Below are 20747 nucleotides of genomic sequence, written 5' to 3'. Positions count from 1 at the left end.
GAAGTTGTCCTTTTTGGTTCGACTGGATGGCCATTGAGTTCCCAGTCTGCCCACATCTGACCTTCAGCTCTGGGCTGTGTAGCCATGCCTGGGGTTTTTGGGTTTTTTGGTTTTTTTAATGTATTTTTATTTATGTGTATGTATGTCTGTTTGTGTGAACGTATGCCATGTGTATGTACCCATGGATGCTAGAACAGTATTGGATTCCCTGAACTGGAGTTTAGACAGTTGTGAGCTATCTGCTGGGAGCCAAGCTCAGGTCTTGGGAGAGAAGCAAACATTCTTAACCACCAAGCCATCTATCTCTCCAGCCCCCATGCCTGGATTTTTAAGTGGGTGCTGGGAATTCAAACTCAGGTCTTCAGATTTGCACAGTAAATACTCCCATCCACTGAACCATCTTCCCAGCTTTGTTTTTTTTTGTTGTTGTTGTTGTTGTTGTTGTTTTTGTTTTGTTTTTCGAGACAGGGTTTCTCTGTGTAGCTTTGCGCCTTTCCTGGATCTCTCTCTCTAGCTCAGGCTGGTCTCGAACTCACAGAAATCCGCCGCCGCCGCCGCTGCCACCACCACCACCACCACCACCTCCCGGCTATCTTCCCAGCTTTTATTGTTGCTTTGTTGAGGCAGGAGCTCACATAGCCTGGGCCAACCTGGACCTCAAGATGTAGCTGAGGTTGTCCTTGAATTCCTGATCCTCTGCCTCAGCCATCCCAAGTGCCAGGATGAAAGGCTTTTTCCACTGAACCTGACTCAGAAGTTTCCAAAAATAACCTGACCTTCCTTAGGGATCTTCACTGGATCAGAAGAAAGGTCATCCATCCTCCACACCATCCAGTCTCCAGAAATGCCTCTTTGTTTGTTTGTGATGCTGTGGACAGAGCTCAGGGCATTGTACATGGACATGCCATGCATGTAAGCTGTCATTATTACATCCCAGGACTACAAAAAGATGATAATAAGTTAATAGCCAGGTGTGGTGACATACACCTGGTACTCCATCACTTTGGAGGCAGAAGGATTGCTGTGAGCTCCAGGAAGACCTGAGATAAAGAAAGATATCCTATTTCAAAAGATACAATAATGAAATCTCTTTAAATTTTTTTGTTTGTTTTTGTTTTTCAAGGCAGGATTTCTCTGTGTAGCTCTGGCTGTCCCAGAATTCACTCTGTAGACCAGGCTGGCCTCGAAATCACAAAGATCCACATGTCTCTGCCTCCCAAGCGCTGGGATTAAAGGTGTGTGCTACCACAGCCTGGCTTTAAATTTTTATTATTTGTTTTAATGTGTATAGGTGTTTTGCCTGTATACATGTCTGTGTACAAAATGTGTGCCTGGGCTAGAGAGATAGGTCAGTGGTTGTGTACTGGCTGCTCTTCCAGAGGACATGGGTTCAATTCCCAGCACCCACATGGCAGATTACAGCTATCTGTAACTCCAGTTTCAGGGGATCTGACTTTCTCATACAGATAGATATATATGAAGGCAAGACACCAGTGTGTGCTTGAACATGGTGGGAAGGCACGCACACACAAACACACACACACACACACACACACACACACACACACAAACACAAACACGCAAGACTTATCTTGCCAGTGGTACATAACTTTAATCCCAGCAGTCAAGAGGCAGAGGCAGGTGGATCTCTGTGATTTCAAGGCCAGCCTGGTCTGCAACGTGAGTTTCAGGACAGCCAGGGCTACACATAAAGAAACCCTGCCTCAAAATACCAAAAAAAAAAAAAAAAAAAAAAAAAAAAGACCCATCTTAAGAAATTTAACATGTTGCACACACACACACAAACACACACACGCAGCAGCAGCAGCAGCACACACCACTTATGACTATCCTTGGCTGGATTGGTTTTGGTTTTGGTTTTTGAGACAGTCTTTGTATGAAGTCCTGACTGTCCCGGAACTGTCTGTAGACCAGGCTGGCCACAAACTCACAGAGATCCACCTGCCTCTCCCTTCTGCATGCTGGGATTAAAGGTGTGTGCCCGACTGAATATTCTTTATAAAGATTTATTTTAAGCCTAGCAGTAGTGTCAAATGCCTTTAACCCCAACACTCAGGAGGCAGCCTGGTTTACAGAGGGAGTTCCGGGACAGCTAGAGCAGTTACACAGTGGAACCCTGTCTCGGGGATAAAAAAAGTTTTATTTTATTGCTGGGTGTTGGTGGTTCACACCTTTAATCCCAGCAGTCGGAAGCAGAGGCAAGTGGATCTTTGAGTTTGAGGCCAGCCTGGGCTACAGAGCGAGTTCCAAGACAGCCAGGGCAACACAGAGAAACCTTGTCTACAAAAACACTAAAAAAGAGAGAGAGAGATTTTATTGTGTATTTATGTGCATATGTGTATCCTGTCTCTGTGGGGTATATACAAGTGTGAGTCTTTGCTCCTAGAGGTCAGAAGAGGGCCTCGAATCCCCTGGAGCTAGAGTTACAAGCCGTTGTGAGTCACCCAACATGAGTGCTGGCAACTAAACTTCTGTTGTCCTCTACAAGAGTAGTCCAGGCTCTTAGCTGCTGAGCCGTCTCTTCAGCTCCATCCTGACTGGATATGAAACAGATTTGTTTGAATTAAGTGTGGCAGGGTGACACATAGAGACACTCGCTTTTGAAAAACAAATTTGCTCACTGCTCCCAAGAGGAGGGGCACACCATACCATACACAGCCATGGCCATAGGTGCGTGGTGCGTGCGGTGTGTGTGTGTGTGTGTGTGTGTGTGTGTGTCTGTCTGTCTGTCTGTCTGTCTGTCTAGGCAGTGGCCCAGACCTTTGGTAGGATTTCTCCAGAATGAACTGGATGGGCTGGGCAGGCCAGTTTGAGCCAGCATGAAGCTGGATGGGGTTGATGCCTGCTCTACTCTGGGTCATAGGGCATGTCTCTATTTGTCTAGGACCTGGAACATGGTGACTGGGACAGGGAAAGCCTTGGTGGTGTGCAAGATGAGAGTTGTTGGGGGAGAATTTTGGAGTAGCTGATGTGCTTGTGGAAGGCAGTTTTGCTCTGGCCCAGTTGGCCAGGCCTCATGAAACAGAACCCCAGCTGCCTACACCTCACGTGTGGACACCTACTGCATTTCTTTGCTTTCTTTCATGACAAGATAGCTGAGTGTAGACCTGATGTTGCTACTTCCTCATACCTCCACCCTCCCCACGCCCTGTGCTTCACCCTCACTGAGTCACCCTGAAACTCTAGGAAGTCCCCTTCTCCTGGCATGCTTTTCCTTGGTTCCTCCTCACTGGCACTTGGGCTCCACTACCTTCCACGTGACTTCTGAAAGTCTGTGAGCTTCAGTCTGGGTCCCCCATCTGCTGTGGAAGTTTCCTCAGCTCTCCAGGCCAGTGATTCCCCAGCCCGAAGCTAGTGCTGCGCCAGCCTCCATGCTGGCCTGCCTGCGTGCCAGGGGCTCACCTGTTAGCTGATGAAGCCTGCTTCTGTACCTGTGCAGTCTCTGATCCAGGTCCGGCATCCATGCAGAGCCCAGACAAGAAATGCTGGTTGCCTTGGCGTTTTCTGTTCCCCAAAAATCTTTCACCACTTTACGTGAAGGTCCTTCAGACCTACTTCCCAAATTAAAAGTCTGTTGTTGTGTCTATGCTGAGACTCCAGTCTAGCTGCAGCTCAGTCCTGTTCAGCCTTGGTGGCCTCCATGGTGGGTCCCCTGGCTCTTCCTTCCTGAAGTCTAGCCTCCAAAGCACAATCACTGCTATCTTTTTTTCAATTTCTTTCTTTAGAGATTTAAAGTTCTTATCAAAAAGGTCCTTCACTTGTTTAGTTAGTGTTATCCCAAGGTATTTTATATTATTTGTGGCTATTGTAAAGGGTGATGTTTCTCTGACTTCTTTCTCAGCCTTTTTATCATTTGTATATAGGAGGGCTACTGATTTTTTTGAGTTGATCTTGTGTCCTGCCACCTTACTGAAGGAGTTTATCAGTTGTAGGAGTTCCCTGGTAGAGTTTTTGGGGTCACTTATGTATACTATCATATCATCTGCAAATAGTGAAAGTTTGACTTCTTCCTTTCCAATTTGTATCCCTTTGATCTCCTTTTGTTGTCTTATTGCTCTAGCTAGAACTTCAAGTACTATATTGAATAAGTATGGGGAGAGTGGACAGCCTTGTCTTGTTCCTGCTTTTAGTGGAATCGTTTGGAGTTTCTCTCCATTTACTTTGATGTTGGCTGTTGGCTTGCTGTAAATTGCTTTTATTATGTTTAGATATGTTCCCTGTATTCCTGATCTCTCTAAGACCTTTATCATGAAGAGGTGTTGGATTTTGTCAAAGGCTTTTTCAGCATCTAATGAGATGATTATGTGGTTTTTTCTTTCATTGTTTATATGGTGTATTACATTGACAGATTTTCGTGTGTTGAACCATCCTTGCATCCCTGGGATGAAACCTACTTGGTCATGGTGGATAATTTTTTTGATGTGTTCTTGGATTCAGTTTGCCAATATTTTGTTGAGTATTTTTGCATCAATGTTCATGAGGGAGATTGGTCTGTAATTCTCTTTCTTTGTTGCATCTTTGTGGGGTTTGGGTATCAGGGTAATTGTAGCCTCATAAAAAGAGTTTGGTAGTGTTCCTTCTGTTTCTATTATGTGGAACAATTTGAAGAGTATTGGTATTAGTTCTTCTTTGAAAGTCTGGTAGAATTCTGCACTGAAACCATCTGGTCCTGGGCTTATTTTGGTTGGGAGACTTTTAATGACCATTTCTATTTCTTTAAGGGTTATTGGTCTATTTAAATAGTTTATCTGGTCTTGATTTAACTTTGGTATGTGGTATCTATCCAGAAAATTGTCCATTTCTTCCAGATTTTCCAATTTTGTGGAGTACAGGTTTTTGAAGTATGACCTGATGATTCTCTGGATTTCCTCGTTGTCTGTTGTTATGTCTCCATTTTCATTTCTGATTTTGTTAATTTGGATGCTCTCTCTCTCTGCCTTTTGGTTAATTTGGCTAGGGGTTTGTCTATCTTGTTGATTTTTTTCAAAGAAGCAACTCTTTGTTTCATTGATTCTTTGTATTGTTCTCTTGGTTTCTATTTCATTGATATCAGCCCTCAATTTGATTATTTCCTGGCGTCTATTTCTCCTGGGTGAGTTTGTTTCTTTTTGTTCTATAGCTTTTAGGTGTGCTGTTAAGTCACTAGTGTGAGATTTCTCCAATTTCTTTATGTGGGCATTTAGAGCTATGAATTTTCCTCTTAGCACTGCTTTCACAGTGTCCCATAAGTTTGGGTATGTTGTACTTTCATTTTCATTGAATTCTAGGAAATCTTTAATTTCTTTATTTCTTCCTTGACCCATTGTTGTTTCAGGTGGGCGTTATTCAGTAGGCTTTCTATAATTTTTGTTGTTGTTGAAATCTAACTTTAAGGCATGGTGGTCCGATAAGATAGAGGAGGTTATTCCAATGTTTTTGTATCTGTTGAGATTTGCTTTGTGACCAAGCATGTGGTCGATTTTGGAGAAGGTTCCATGGGGTGCTGAGAAGAAGGTATATTCTTTTGTGTTAGAATGGAATGTTCTGTAGATATCGATTAAGTCCATTTGAGTCATAACATCAGTTAGGTCCTTTATTTCTTTGTTAAGTTTCTGTCTGGCAGATCTGTCCATTGGTGAGAGTGGGATGTATCTCCCACTACTAATGTGTAGGGTTTGATGTGGGATTTAAGCTTTAGTAATGTTTCTTTTATGAATGTGCCCTTGTTTTGGGGGCATAAATGTTCAGAATCGAGACTTCATCTTGGTGCATTTTTCCTGTGATAAATATGTAATGTCCGTCCTGATCTCTTTCAGTTGATTTCAGTTTGAAGTCTATTTTATTAGATATTAGGATAGCTACATCAGCTTGCTTCTTAGGTCCATTTGCTTGGAAAGCCTTTTCCCAGCCCTTTACTCTGAGGTAGTGTCTGTCTTTGAAGTTAAGGTGTGTTTCTTGTATGCAGCAGAAGGATGGATCCTGTTTTCTTATCCATTCTGTTAGTCTGTGTCTTTTTATAGGTGAGTTGAGACCATTGATATTGATGGATATTAATGACCAGTGATTGTTAACTCCTGTTATTTTTTTTTTGTGTGGTAGTGTTGCATTTTCCTTCTTTGGTATTTGTTGGTGTGGGATTATCTATTGCCTGAGTTTTCATGGGTGTGTTTAGCTTCTTTAGGTTGGATTTTTCCTTCTAGTGCTTTCTGTAGGGCTGGATTTGTGGATAGGTATTGTTTAAATCTGGTTTTATCATAGAATATTTTGTTTATTCCGTCTATGGTGATTAAGGGGTTTGCTGGGTATAATAGTCTGGATTGGCATCCGTGGTCTCTTAGTGTCTGCATAACATCTGTCCAGGACCTTCCAGCTTTCATAGTCTCTATTGAGAAGTCTGGTGTTATTCTGATGGGTCTGCCTTTATATGTTACTTGGTCTTTTTCCTTTGCAGCTCTTAATATTTTTTCTTTATTCTGTATGTTTAGTGTTTTGATTATTATGTGGTGAGGGGACTTTTTTTTTTTTGGATCCAGCCTATTTGGTGTTCTGTAAGCTTCTTATCTCTTCATAGGTATTTCTTTCTTTAGGTTAGGAAAGTTTTCTTCTATGATTTTGTTGAATATATTTTCTGTGCCTTTGAGTTGGTACTCTTCTCCTTCATCTATCCCTATTATTCTTAGCTTTGGTCTTTTCATGGTGTCCCAAATTTCTTGGACATTTTTTGTTACGACTTTTTTGTCTTTAGTGTTTTCTTTGACTGACGAATCTATTTTCTCTATTGTGTCTTCAGTGTCAGAGATTCTCTGTTCCATCTCTTGCATTCGGTTGGTTATGCTTGTTTCTGTAGTTCCTGTTCGTTTAGTCAGGATTTCTATTTCCAGCATTCCCTCAGTTTGTGTTTTCTTTATTGTCTCAATTTCAATTTTCAAATCTTGCATTGTTTCCTTCATCTGTTTAATTACTTTGTCTTGACTTTCTTTGATTTCTTCCAATTTTTTGTTTGTTTTTTCTTCCATTTCTTTAAGGGAATTTTTCATTTCCTCTTTAAGGGAATTTTTCATTTCCTCTTTAAGGGAATTTTTAATTTCTTCTTTAAGGGCCTCTATCAACTTCCTAAAGTCATTTTTAGGATTGATTTCTTCTGTTTCTTCTGCCTTGGTATGTTCAGGTTTTGCAGGTGTGGAATCGCTAGGTTCTGGTGTTGTCATATCGGTCAACGTGGACAACGGGCTGGGGATGAGGCTCCATGGTAGAGCACTGGCATAGCATGCTGGAGAGTCTGGCTTCAGTTGCCAGCAACACAAGCACACACAGATCAGGCGTCTAAAATAAGAGCTAACCTGTAGAACTCAGCTGTGCTGGGTTTTTGAGACATCTTAGCTCAGGCTCTCCTGACCGTGACAGTGACCTGTTTGCCACCTGAGTGCCAGAATTACAGGAGTGAGCCACCACACCTAGCTAACTTATAAAACACTTTGAAGAAAATGTTAACCTGGAATTAAGCAATGATTTATTAGAAATGAAACTTAGCTGGGCCATGGTGGCATACATCTTTAATCTTAGCACTCGGGAGGCAGAGGCAGGAAGATCTCTGAGTTCAAGGCCAGCCTGGTCTATACAGTGAATTCCAGGACATCAGAAGAAAAAAAAAAAAAAAAAGAAAAGAAAAAGAAATAATACTTAAATCCCAATCGAAAAACAAAAATAGGTCAGTTAGATTTCATCTAAATGGAAAACTCTGGATCCATTTAGTATGTATGTATGTCCTGTGATCCCAGCACCAGAAGGCTGAGTTGTAGGACTGGGAGTTAGAGCAGCCAAATGATATCTAAAAATAGTTAAAATAGACTCCCTAAAACTGTCCTCTGACCTCCACACATGTAACTGCACTTTCTCATACACAAACACATATAATCATGATAAAATTAAAAATAAGTAGGGGCTGAAGAGATGGCTCAGTGTTAAGAGCACTGGCTCCTCTTCCAAAGGACCCAGGTTCAGTTCCTAGCACCCACTTGACAGCTTACAACTATCTAACTCTAGTCCTAGGACATCCAACAAACACCTCCCACAGGTACCAGGCACATGCATGATGTATAGATATACATGCAGGCCAAACACCCATACATACAAAATAATAAAATTTAAATAAATAAACAAACAAAACCCTGTCCAGAAAGTAAAAAGCCACATAACTGACAAGCTGAAGCCAATAGACAGTCCTGCCCAATTTTCTTTCAACTCACCAGGGAGATATCACCCTGTTAGGGTCCTGGAGAAGTCTCACAAAAAACCATCATCCACATATGCAATCAACAAGAGCATTTATTGTCTTGAGAAAGATTCCAGCATGCTAGGGCCATCCATCCCACACAAAGGCTTGCAGGCACATAGCTAAGGGGAGTTAGGTCATCTCAGATATGATTGGCTTTAGCAAGTGGCAATCATATTAGTACCTTCTAATTGGCTAGGGCTAGTCAGGGGCTGGTTAAGGCTACAGCTTTTCCATTTTGGGGCAGGCCTGGACAAGTCCCAGGCTTTGTCCTTGAGCTGCTGTGGAGGATGGCTCAGGCCTGGTACTATATGTACCAGGCCTCCTTGTCCTTGCTATCAGGGGTGTTGAAGATTGAATGTCCTTTGTTCATGGCTCTTCCTCAGAAACTGCCTGTTTGGTTCCAAGAAGCAGGGACTGAGGCCTAGTTCTTAACTGAGTTATAAGGGCAGGCTGTCATGATACTTGCCTGGCCTTCTCAACTCCAACTGAAAAATGGACAAGACTGGGACAAGGGCTTTAAGCCCTCTTTTGGCCTCCATGGGCTCTGCACAGATATGATGCACAGGCATACAGACAGACAAAATGCTCACACACATTTAAAAAAACACAATTTAAAAAGTGAAGTTAAAGCCAGGCGGTGGTGGCACATGCCTTTAATCTCAGCACTTGGGAGGCAGAGCCAGGTGGATCTCTGTGAGTTCAAGGCCAGCCTGGTCTATAGAGTGAGATAGATCCAAGACAGGTACCAAAACTACACAGAGAAACCATCTCAAAAAACAAAACAAAACAACAACAACAAAACAAAAAAAGAGTGAAGTTAAGCCAGGCTTGGTGACACACGCCTTTAATCTTAGCATTTGAGAGGTAGAAGCAGTTGGGACTCTGTGAGTTCAAGGCTCAGCCTGGTCTACAAAGTGAATTCCAGAACAGCCAGGGATATGCAAAGAAACGCTGTCTGAAAAATACCAAGAAAAAGAAAGAAAGAAAAAAAAAGAAAAAAGAAAACTCAGTGAGCAACCATGAGCAAGGACCTGAGTTCAGATCTCAGCACCATTGTAACAAGCCAAATGTGGCCTCAAATGTATTAGTAATTCTAACTCTGGGGGGCTGAAAAAAGGGGGTCACTAAGGCTTGACGGCCACTTCCCTCAGTAGGTGAGGATTTCTCTCATACACACACACACACACACACACACTCACACACTCACACACACTCACATACACAAGAGTTAGAGAAGCAGTTTCTCAAAATGGGTGTGGGAATGTGTTACTGGTGAGCAAACTGTCCTCTGCCCATAGAATAAAGTACTAGTCATCCAGGACAAGGAGTAAAGTACTTATCCATGCCATATCCCAGAAGGCCATGTGTTGTATGATTCCACCTGTGCAAAAAGTTCAAAAGAAGCATGTAGAGACAGACAGATTGATGGTTTCTGATGCAGGGAGAGCATGGACCAGCAGCCAGTGAGCACAAGCTGTCTTGGGCGAATGACTGTGATGTGGAGTTAATGGCCATCATTGCACAATGAATGCACAACAAACCATAGAAGTGGACACTTCAGAAGAGCCAGTTAGGGCTTGGGGAGATGCTCGGTGGGTGAGAATGCCTGTGGTGCAAACCTGAGGACCTGACGGAAGCCCCGTGTGAGCATAGAAAGATGTGCAGCGCATGGCAGGTGCTGACCACCCTCTGAGACATTGCGGAAGTGTGGTTCCTGGTCATGCCTGTGCCCTGGGCAGACCACTAGGCAGAGGCGGGTGAGTGTAGCTTACAGATCTTCTGACCTTGAATTTGGTGTTCTATTTTCCTTTTTAAATAAATTTTTAGATCTGTTTTATAATTTTGTGTGTATGAATGTCTTGCACCACATGAATGTCTGGTGCCTGAGGAGGTGGTGAACCTCCATGTGGATGTTGAGAATTGGACCCAAGTCTTTTGCAAGAATAAGTGCTCTTAACCACTGAGCAACCAACTCCCCAGCTCTGACGTTGGTATTTTCATTTTTTAAGAAATTTATTTTTATGTGGTATATTGCCTGCATGTCTGCATGAGGATGCCAGGTCCCCTGGGAATGGAGTTACAGACAGTTGTGAGCTGCCATGTCCATGCTGGGAATTGAACCCAGGTCCTCTGAAAGAGCAGCCAGTGCTTTTAATTACTGAACCAACTCTCCAGCTCTGAAGTTAGTCTTCTTAATGAGCTGTTGGCAATATGCAAGTTTCCATGTATAAAGGAAAATGTTTTGAATATTTGTAAAGCGTCCCTCAGTATCCAACCAGAACGGGTTCCAGGACTGACTGCCCCAATGTAGCAGAGGTAAAAGGCACAGGTACTAGGTTCCTTATGAGCTCTGGAACATCTGTGTGGAGCCTGCATGTCCTGGAGGGTGCTGTATGAGTCACGACACCTGAAGCTGGGCAGGTATTTTGTAAGTAGTTTTTGTTAATTTTAAAATTCCCTCTACTTATTTATTTGTGTGTAGAGGTCAGAGAAGAGCTTCCAGGAGTCAGTTCTCTCCTTCCACCTGTAGTCCTGGGGATGGAACTCAGGTCATTAAGCTTGATGGCAAGTGCCTTTACCCACTGACCCATCTCCCCTGCTCTGTAAATAGTTATTATCCCATTTACTATTTATAGTAATAGTAATAAATATACTATTTATTATACTATATGTTATTTAAGAGTGCTGATGCAGGGCTGGAAAGATTGTTCAGTGAGTAAGAACAGTGGCCACTCTTCTAGAGGACTCAGATTCGATTCCCAGCACCCACGTGGTATCTCACAACCATCTCTAATCCAGTTTCAGGGGATCCAATACCCTCTGGTCTCCATAGGCACTAGGCATACACATAGTACACAGGCATACATGCAGGCAAAACACCACACACATAAATTAAAAAGAAAAAATAATGATGAGAAGGGAAAAGCCTGTGTAGCCTTTTAGAAAACCAAATTACATTTTTATTGTTTGCCATCCAAAATTGAAATTGGTTTGGTTAATTTGTTAGTTTGTTTGCTGGGGATAGGACCCAAGGCCTGGAGCGTGCTGGACAGACACTCCCACTGAGCCACATCTCTGCCTCCTTGGTTGGTGTGAGGCATGGAGGCCAAGCCCTCAGATCTGGTGGCCCAGGTGTATTGGTTAGTTTTCTCAAGGCTCCGAAGAAATGCCTGCTGTAAGCAACCTAAGGGAGAGATGATGTACTTGGCGCAGAAGTGTCTACTACCATGACAGAGGGGACATGACAGGGCATGGTGGTCCTGGAAACGGGGCTGGAAGCAAAGTATCAGGTTGGCACTTCGCACCAGGGACCTCCCGTCCCAGGACTTCCTCCTCCAGCAATTCACACCTCTGTCGATGTCCTGTGTGGTTCCCACCAGAGGCTGCGTGATCATGTCACCTCTGGAAATGCCATCACGGGCACACCTAGCCTGCTTCTCTAATCCCCTGGGTATTTTCTTTTTTTCTCTTGTTTTTGTTCTTTGTTTCCTTTCTGTGGTCTTTAAGATGCACTTTTAAAGGACATTTACTTTGTGTGGATGGGTGAGTGCTCCTGTGGAGGCGAACTTAGGATAGCCACTTCTGCTGTCATGTGGGTACTCTTACCCAGTGAGCCTTCTCAGCATCCCCTTGTGTGTGTGTGTGTGTGTGTGTGTATTTGTGTGTGTGTTTGTTCATTTTATTATTCTCTCTGTGTGTAAGCACAAGAGTGGACATGCCAGTTGCCAGTGTAGATGACAGAAGACAACTTGCAGGAATCAGTTCTCTCCTTTCAGCATGGTTTCTAGGGGTTGCCCTGAGGTTGTCAGGTTGTACAACAATGGCCTTTACCTGCCGAGACATCGCTGCTGTCCTGTTTTCTGTGGAGTCTTTACTTTGGGGCAGGACCTCATGGATCCCAGGCCTAGCTCAAACTCAAACCTCATATTTTTATATATATATATATATATATATATATATATATATATAGCAGAGACTGGCTTTGAACTCCTGGGTCCTGGGATGACAGGTGTGCACCATGGCATTTCTTCCCAGTTTTGTTGGAATAAAGTCTCACTATGCAGCCCTGGCTCGCTTGAACTCATCTGTCAACTGTGCTGGCCTTAAACTCACAGAAAACCACTCCTAACATTTCTGTTGTTGTTGTAGACCTGGCTAGCTTGGAACTCCCTATGCAGGGCTAAGCAGGCTGTGAACTAGGAGATCCACCAGGCTTTGCCTCCAGAATGCTGGGATTGCCGGCCGTGGTGGTACACACCTTTAATCCCAGCACTCAGGAGGCAGAGGCAGGCGGATCTCTGTGAGTTTGAGGCCAGCCTCCGGGAAAGGCGCAAAACTACACAGAGAAACCCTGTCTCAAAAAACAAAAAACAAACAAAACCAGAATATCGGGGACTATGGGGGTCCAACCCCTCGATAGTCCCCTCCCAGGGTCCGGGAAGAATCTACAACCAGCTGATAAGTAATCTTTGATGAGAAGAAATGAATCTACGTACATGAAACTCCTTAGTCCATACACTTTATTCTTCTGAGTCAGTTACAAGCTTATATTCTGCTCTCGTATTTAGCTCATTTCTAGCCTGATTTCTCTCTACACTTGTCTGCGGTCCCCTCTAGGTTCTATCTTAATTCCTTCATCTAGTTCTGCCCCTTCTAGGTTCTCATCCATCTTGTTCCTTCCCATATCATCTTTTCTCCCATCTCCTTCTCGCTCCTCATCTCGTTCTTCCTCAACTTGTTCTTCCCCATCTAGTTCTTCCTCATCTGGCTCTTCCTCATCTTCCATCTCGTTCCTCTGGTACTCTCTTCTAGCCCTTCAATCTAGTTCTTCCCCATCTCAGTTTGTTCCTCTCAAGTTCTTACCCGTCTAGTTCTTCCACTCTCTTTTCTCTTCTCCGTCCCCCCCCCCCCCCCCCCCCCCCCCCCGGTGCCCTGGAAGTCCTGGTATATAAAGCCAGGCTTCCAGGCTCAAACAGAGGGGTGATAAGAATCACATAGGGAGCCAATAACCATTAATTATCATTTGCAACCCCAAAGGGAAGTGACCAATGGGGAAATGAATTAACTAAAGGCTAAATTCGGGTAATATCTAAGAAGAGGGAATCTTATGTGCTCAACTAAAGTCTTAAACGTGATTAGTAGAAAATGTTAAGAATCTATAAGTTGCCGGGCGGTGGTGGCGCACGCCTTTAATCCCAGCACTCGGGAGGCAGAGGCAGGCGGATCTTTGTGAGTTCGAGGTCAGCCTGGTCTCCAAAGCGAGTTCCAGGAAAGGCGCAAAGCTACACAGAGAAACCCTGTCTCGAAAAACAAAACAAAACAAAACAAAAAAACACACACACACACACAAAAAAAAGAATCTATAGGTTGCCAGGTCAATGGGAGAAAATAAAACTGTCTTCTTTTTTTCCTGTGGCTCCTATCTGTCCAAGCTATCTCCCATTTTTCTGCAGGGTGGGGGAAAGTGTGCTCGGTTGCTAGGCAAACTGCATACAGCTAGATGCCTCTGGTAATAGTTAAAGGGAGATCTGGAACTGGAGGTAAGGTTTGGGAAAGGAGGAAGTAAGGCTTAATTGGCACATCCGCCAGGCCTTCTCAAACAGGTAGCTTGGATTAAGTCTGTTCTTAGAGAGTACAGAGGTATCTCTGATAAGGTACTTTCCTCCATCCGGTGATGGACCTGGCCGGATGCTGCCAATAATGATAATTACAGGGAGGCTTGAACTGGGGTTCTGGCTGAGCATAGCTGTCAGCGCAGAAGGTTATCTAAATATTCCTAGAAGTGGTTAGGTAAGGAGTTAGCAGTCTATAAAGTTAGTAAGGCTGTAAGAAAGGAGGGTCTGAGCTGAATTGTGTAAAGCTATTACTTAACGTCCACCTGACCTAGGTGGTGTCTCCTTGTGGAATTTGCCTTAAATCAGGAGACTTGCGTGTGGACTGTTATTACTGCTAGTCCTTGAAAGTGGCCAAGGGAGATATCTGATTCCAGAGAAAGCCTTTCCTGAGGCTGTTCTCCAAGTACCTGGAATGTGTATGTCCAGAGAGTGATCAGTCCACACTGTCAGCCCTTCTTAGGGAACAGTCAATTGGGAAAACTATGAAGGCACACATGATTTTCATAACAGAAGACAGCTGATATATAACAAGCCAAGTAACACCAAAAACTCCTTGGGATTTGGCTTCCTCTGGAGGAATTCCCTGATTCCTCCAGGTAGTGACTTTGCCATAACCGGCTGAGTTCTTATACTATATTCCTGCGGCCTGCAGCACCAGAATGCTGGGATTAAAGGCTCATACAATCATGCCCAGCTCTGAACATTTTTGATGTAGTCAAATTGATAGTCAAAGTTCACCATCACCGATTGCACACTCCTGTTTTGATCATGAATCAAAGTTATGTGGCCTACTTCGCCCTGTCTTTCCAGGGTGTGACCAGTGTCATCACATTGGCTGGCTGGGCCTGGTTTCTTGGGAAGGAGGCCCCTGTTCCCCATGAGCTAACTTTCTCACCACGCCTCTGCTGCCTCTTTCAGAAAGCATGCCCTGAACTGCCATCGGATGAAGTCTGCTCTCTTCAGCGTGCTCTGTGAGATCAAGGGAAACACAGGTAGGCAATTCGAAGACTGCCCAGCTCCCACCTCATGCGCTGCACCTGTCAGCCCCTCACAACCCACTGTTCTGCCATCTTTCAAAATTCAAACAGCAGAATTTTATTCTAGTCCAAGTGTCCAAGGTTATCCCCGTGGAAGTCTTCTGCCTCTGCAAATACTTGTGTTTAAGAAGGAGGTGGGGACCTAGAGAGATGGCTCAATGGTTAAGAGCACTGACTGCTTTCCCAGAGGATCAGGGTTCAATTCCCAGCACCCACATGACAGCTCACAACTGTCTGTAACTCTAATTCCAGGGGATCTGACATCCTCACACAGACATACATGCAGACAAAACACTAACACACATAAAAATAAAAACTTTAAAAAAAAAACATTAAAAAAGAAGGGGGTAGTACATGGGACCATGGTATTGTCCAGGCCCAGGCTGCTGCATAGGTCCATGTCTGGGTCTGTGGCCCAGCAGCAGCCAGGGACTGAGTTGATGTCTGTTTCTCCTGTTGCCACCAAAGGCTGTGCAGATGCCAGGATCTAGACAGCCACCCAAGACCATGTTGGTGTCTAAGACCTTGCTGCCACTGGGCCATCCTGATCTGGATAGCCTTTGCTGCCACGAGGGTCATGTCTGGGTCCACGGTCCTTCTGTTGAGGGCCTGTGATGATGTCCATGGCCCGGTTGCCACAGGGGGCCATAGGAACCATGCATGTTGAAATCCAAGGGCCATGCTGAGCCAGCCCCACCCTTTATTAGCCTTGGAAGAGCTGGTCCTGCCCCTCACTGGTCACTGCAGCAGGAGAACTGCCCCTCCACCCCCGAACTCTGGAGAGATGGCCCCACCCCTCACCATGGACGTGGGAGAGCTGGTTGTGCCTCTCACCTGAGAGGGATGGTCCCAATGGCCCAGACGGACCCCAGCTACCACCTAGACCTACATACTGGGCCTTGGGTTGGGCCACTCTATCATCTGTGACCTGTGGAGTTCGTGAAGGAACTGGTCCCTCAGAACCGTAACTACAGGATATCCGAGAGGAGTTTCGGTGAGGGTCCAGTGATGATGGTGTGCCAGAGGCCTTGAACCAGATGAACGCCTCTCTGCAATGAACGTTTTGTGGGTGGAGCTGATTGGACAAAAGGGTAGACTGCGTGATACACCTTGCAGCTCCCAATGCCACCAGGATGAATGAAGAGGTGTTGGAAAGACGGAGAATCAGGGTGGTTTTTTGTTTGTTTTGTTTTGTGGATAGTTGATTTGGTGGGAGCTTCTTTAGGGGAGGATGCTGCAGGGGAGAAGGGAGGATGGAGGGACTGGAAGGTGAGCAAGATTGGGGTGCATGATGTGAAATTCCCAAAGAATCAATAAAGAGTTATGTTATTAAAAAAAGAAAGGGGTGGCATGGGCTAGCCCAAGCTCAGTAGATAAAGGCACTTGCCACTCCCTGTGACTGACCTGAGTTCTGTCCCCAGGACCCACATGGTGGAAGAAGAGAATTGACTCTGATCTCCGTATGTGTTGTGGCACATGCCCCCATCTTACAAATAAAGGAGTATAGTTAAAAAATTAAATTTAAAAATTAACAATAATGGGAAGGGAGGAATCTCAGCACCTGAGAGGAGACAGGGAGAGCAGAGTTTACAGCTCAAAGTCTAGGCCAGTCTAGAAACCATGAGATCCTGTCTCAAAAGAGAAAGGAAGAGAGGAGTGCTTAAGTCACTCATCCTGCAAGCGTGAGGACTGGAGTGGAGATGCCCAGACCTTTGTGAATGGAGAAGATAGGGTCCAGGGTCAAGCTGCCTGTCCAGACTAGTCAGATCAGTGAGTTCTGGGTTCAAGTGAGAGGCCTTAACTCTGTGTAAGGAAGAGGGGCTGGAGAGATGGCCCAGTATGTAAGGGGATGGGCTGCAGAGATGGCTCAGTGGTTACAGAGGACCTGGGTTCAATTCCCAGTCCCCATGTGGTGGTTCACAGCCATCTGTAACTCCAGTTCCAGGGATATGAAGCTGCCGCCTTCTCACCTTGTAAGCAGGCAGACTCGTGTGCACAGACACGCACGCATGCAGGTAAAACACCAGTACACATGTAAATCAAGGACAGCATTGATGCCATCCATGGACCTACACACACAGGAAGGTGTGTCTGCACACATTGTACACCCACAGCCACTACACGCACACACTCGAAGGTGTATCTACACACATTGTACTCCCATAGCCACTGCGCGCACACACACACACACACACACACACACACACACACACACACACGCAGCACAGTCCTATCGTCAATTCAGGAAGCTGAGGCAGAAGATTTCAAACTCAAGGTGAACCTGGCCTTCCTTACAAGACCTTGTAAGGAAAGACCTTGTAAAGCTAGGCATGGTGACTCACACCTTTAATTCCAGCACTCAGGAGAGGCAGGCATAGCTCTTGAGTTCAAGGCCAGCCTGGTATACATAGTGAGTTTCTGGACTTCCAAAGCTACAGAGTGAGACCCTGTCTCAAAAACCAGAACCTCAAACTTTTTAAAAATAATTTATTTTTATTTTATGTGCATTGGTGTTTCTTCATGTATGTCTGTGTGAGGGTGTCAGATCTTATAGTTACAGACAGTTGTGAGCTGCCATGTGGGTGCTGGGAATTGAACCAGGATTCTCTGGAAAAACAGTCAGTGCTCTTAACCACTGGGCCATCTCTCCAACACAAACCTCAAATCTTGATCCTCCTGCCTCAATCTTGTGAGTACTGAGCTATCTGCTTCCATCAGTCTGATGGCTCCAGGCACTTCCTGCACGGGACTGTGTACTTCTGGGACTTTTGCATCTGTCTGTTTCATGGAGGGGAAGCTTCAAGTGTATCTATTGTAGCTTATGCCCTAATTTCATATTTATTGAGCGAGAAGCTGAATGGTGTTCTGCTGTGTGCTTTTTCTTTCTTGTTTTATTTGAGACAGAGTCTCTTATCCCAGGCTAGTCTCAAACTATGTAGGCGAGGCTGGCCTTGAACTTCTGATCTTCCTGCCTTTACATCCCCAGTGCTCCACTGACTGAGATACAGCTCCATGCTCCATTGTGTGTGTGTAGCACATTTTGTGTATCTGTTCCTCTGACAGATGCATGTGTGTCCTTCTTAGCCTTTGGGAACAGTGCCGTGACCCAGGGGTGCACAGTCGACTGTCCGGAGTCCCTGGTCTTCTTGGTTTTGTCTTGTTTTCAACAGTGCTAGAAGGGACCCAGGCCCTCACGCATGCTGTGCTGGTTTAGTTCATTCTCTTGCTGCTGTGACAGAAACGCCTGCTAAAGCAACGTGAAGAGGAAGGGTTTGCTGTGGCCCCTGGGTTAAGGGACATGGTCTGTCATGGCAGGAAAGCTTGGTGGTGGCAGCAGCAACTCTGGGCTGTAGAGAGGGAACGTGAAGCAGCTGGTTATACTTCCTCATGTCTCCCACCTCCCAAATCAGCACTACCAGCTGGGAATTTTGTGCTCAGACACAACAGACTGGACCAAGCCAAGCAGTGGTGGCGCACGCCTTTAATCTCAGCACTTGGGAGGCAGAGGCAGGTGGATCTCTGTGAGTTCAAGGCCAGCCTGGTCTATAGTGTGAGTCTAGATCAGCTAAGGCTACATACTGAGACCCTCTCCCATAAAATAAAAAGAAGAAAAGAGAAGAGAAGAGGGAGACAGGACAGGAGAGATGGCTCAGCTCTTCCAGAGGTCCTGAGTTCAATTCCCAGCAACCACATGGTGGCTCACAATCATCTGTAGTGAGATCTGGTGCCCTCTTCTGACCTGCAGGCATACGTGCTGATAGAGCTCTGTATACATAATAAATAAATAAATATTTTTTTAAAAAGAGAGAGAAGGGGGAGACAATTCTGTCTTTTTGAGACAGGGTTTCTCTGTGTAGTTTTGGTGCCTGTCCCGGATCTCGCTCTGTAGCCCAGGCTGGCCTCGAACTCACAGAGATCCACCTGGCTCTGCCTCCCCGAGTGTTGGGATTAAAGGTGTGCGCCACCGCCGCCTGGTGACAATTCTGTCTTAATGTCTGTTGATTTTCCACACCATATTAACTCATGGACTGACTCACTCTGGTGCCTTAGCTGCGGTAGGTGCCGGCTGGCATCCCTTGCTCTCAGCACACCCACCAGCCGGTGCCCTGATGTCTTCTCACGCCCTCTAACTCAGAAGGCCACTTCGTCTGCTTCCCAGGGCCAATGTAGCTTCTTTGGTTTGCATTTATTTTTTTCAGTTTCTTTTAATTTCTTTTTATAAGTTTGTAAATTAAAATTTTTAATTTTTTTGATTTGTTTGTTTTGGTTTTTTGTTGTTGTTTTCAAGACAGACCTGGCTGTCCTGGAACTTGCTCTGTAGACCAGGCTGACCTCAAACCCGTAGATATTCTCCTGCCTCTGCCTCCTGAGTGTTGGGATTGAAGGTGTGCACCACCACAGCCCAGCAAATTTTTAATTTTTTAAATTGAAATGTTATTACATCGTTTTCCCCTCACTCTCCTCAACTCTTCCTGTGTACTCCCTCCCTCTCCCCTCTCAACTTCATGACCTTTTTTAAATTATTGTTACACACACACACACACACACACACACACACACACACACACACACGTGAGGGAGAGAGAGATACCACCTGCTGAGGTCATTTAGCTTTCTCTGTGTAGATGTTTGCAAGGCTGACCCCTTGCCCTTGGATAACAATCAGGGACCTCATCCCTGGGAAAGACTGATTATCTATCTGTCTGTCTGTCTACCTCTCTCCCTCCCTGTCTCTCTCAACAGTCAACTGTGTGTAGTTCTTAATCTAGGGTTGGGACGCTGTGAGGTCTCTCTGCTCGTGTTAGCACATCTATTGGTGCAGTCCTTGTTCACGTCCTGTTTAAGCAGTCATATTGTCAAGGTTTCATGGGTGTGGCTTCCCTGTCATTTGTAGGAGACACATTCTACAAGAGACGTCCTGGTCTCCTGGCTCTTACAGTCTGCCCCTTGTTCTTCGTGTGGGATTGTGCATCCGCTGGAGCTGGGCACCCCTCAATTGGTGTTCTCCGCATGTGACCAGCTTTTTGTAGTATTCTCTCTTCATTGAGGGTTAGAGCTGTACTTACAGGCTGGGTGCTGGCACAACCCCACCTGAAAGAGCTGTCTTCGAAGCAAGGCGAGGACATTTGCTCCAGAGCCATTTGAGAGTAGATTTCTGACTCATTGCTCTGTGACCTCCAGACAGCTCAGTGTCTCAGTCCTGCTTGTCAGGGTCAGCCAAGGATGTCACTCACGTTGATGTGGGTAGTGGGAGCCCTTAGAGCTGGTCCGTGACCTACTGAAGGTTGTCTTCCTACTGCCAGAAGGTTCTCACCTCACATTCTCCCCTCAGCCCAGCTGTACCACTTGGTCCAGAGAACCCCTGGAGATAGTTAAGGGCCCTGGACACGCCGTTGCTGTTGGGGCATTACTGTTTCCGGCGACTCTCAGAACATAGATCTCAGGAGTATTTGTGGACGCCCCACGGCCCTGCTCAGCCTCCACTGTCAGTGCAGATGTTACATAAGCTTTCCTTCCTGTCTGCTGTGTGCTTACATGTGGAAGCCAAAGGTTGGTGTCACATGTCTTCTTCTGTACTCTGTTTTATAGTTTGAGGCAGTCTCTCACTGACTGAGCAAGACTGGCTGGCCAGCAGGCCCTTCCTGTCTGTCTCTCCAGTGTTGGGATTGCGGGGATGGTACCTGGCTTTTTGACATGGTTGTTGGGAATCAAACTCATGTCCTCATTGTTTTCAGGGCATGCCATCTCCTCAGCCCCGCCCATCAGTTTCTTATTTAAATTCTGAGGAGCAGCTACTTGGAGTCCCAGAAAATGAGAGCA

General features: G+C 45.3%; 1 protein-coding gene across 8 annotated transcripts in view; it reads left to right on the top strand.

Moving 5' to 3' along the window:
- Positions 1-20747, top strand: part of Pbx4 (PBX homeobox 4) — a 48290-nt gene that overhangs the window by 15003 nt on the left and 12540 nt on the right. For 4 of the 8 annotated variants that reach the window (XM_059244885.1, XM_059244878.1, XM_059244879.1 and 1 more), the window contains exon 2: positions 14809-14882. In XM_059244885.1, coding sequence (XP_059100868.1) covers positions 14834-14882 — 49 coding nt within the window. In that variant the 5' untranslated portion in view covers positions 14809-14833. Of the gene's footprint in view, positions 1-13728; positions 13816-14700; positions 14883-20259; positions 20478-20747 lie in introns of all 8 variants that reach the window. The other 4 variants (XM_059244881.1, XM_059244882.1, XM_059244884.1 and 1 more) reach the window with 3 other exon arrangements.

This window comes from Peromyscus eremicus, chromosome 17, assembly GCF_949786415.1.
Source record: "Peromyscus eremicus chromosome 17, PerEre_H2_v1, whole genome shotgun sequence".
Lineage (NCBI taxonomy): Eukaryota > Metazoa > Chordata > Mammalia > Rodentia > Cricetidae > Peromyscus > Peromyscus eremicus.
Note: the sequence above shows the minus strand (reverse complement) of the source record. Positions and strands in the feature narration are given on the sequence as shown.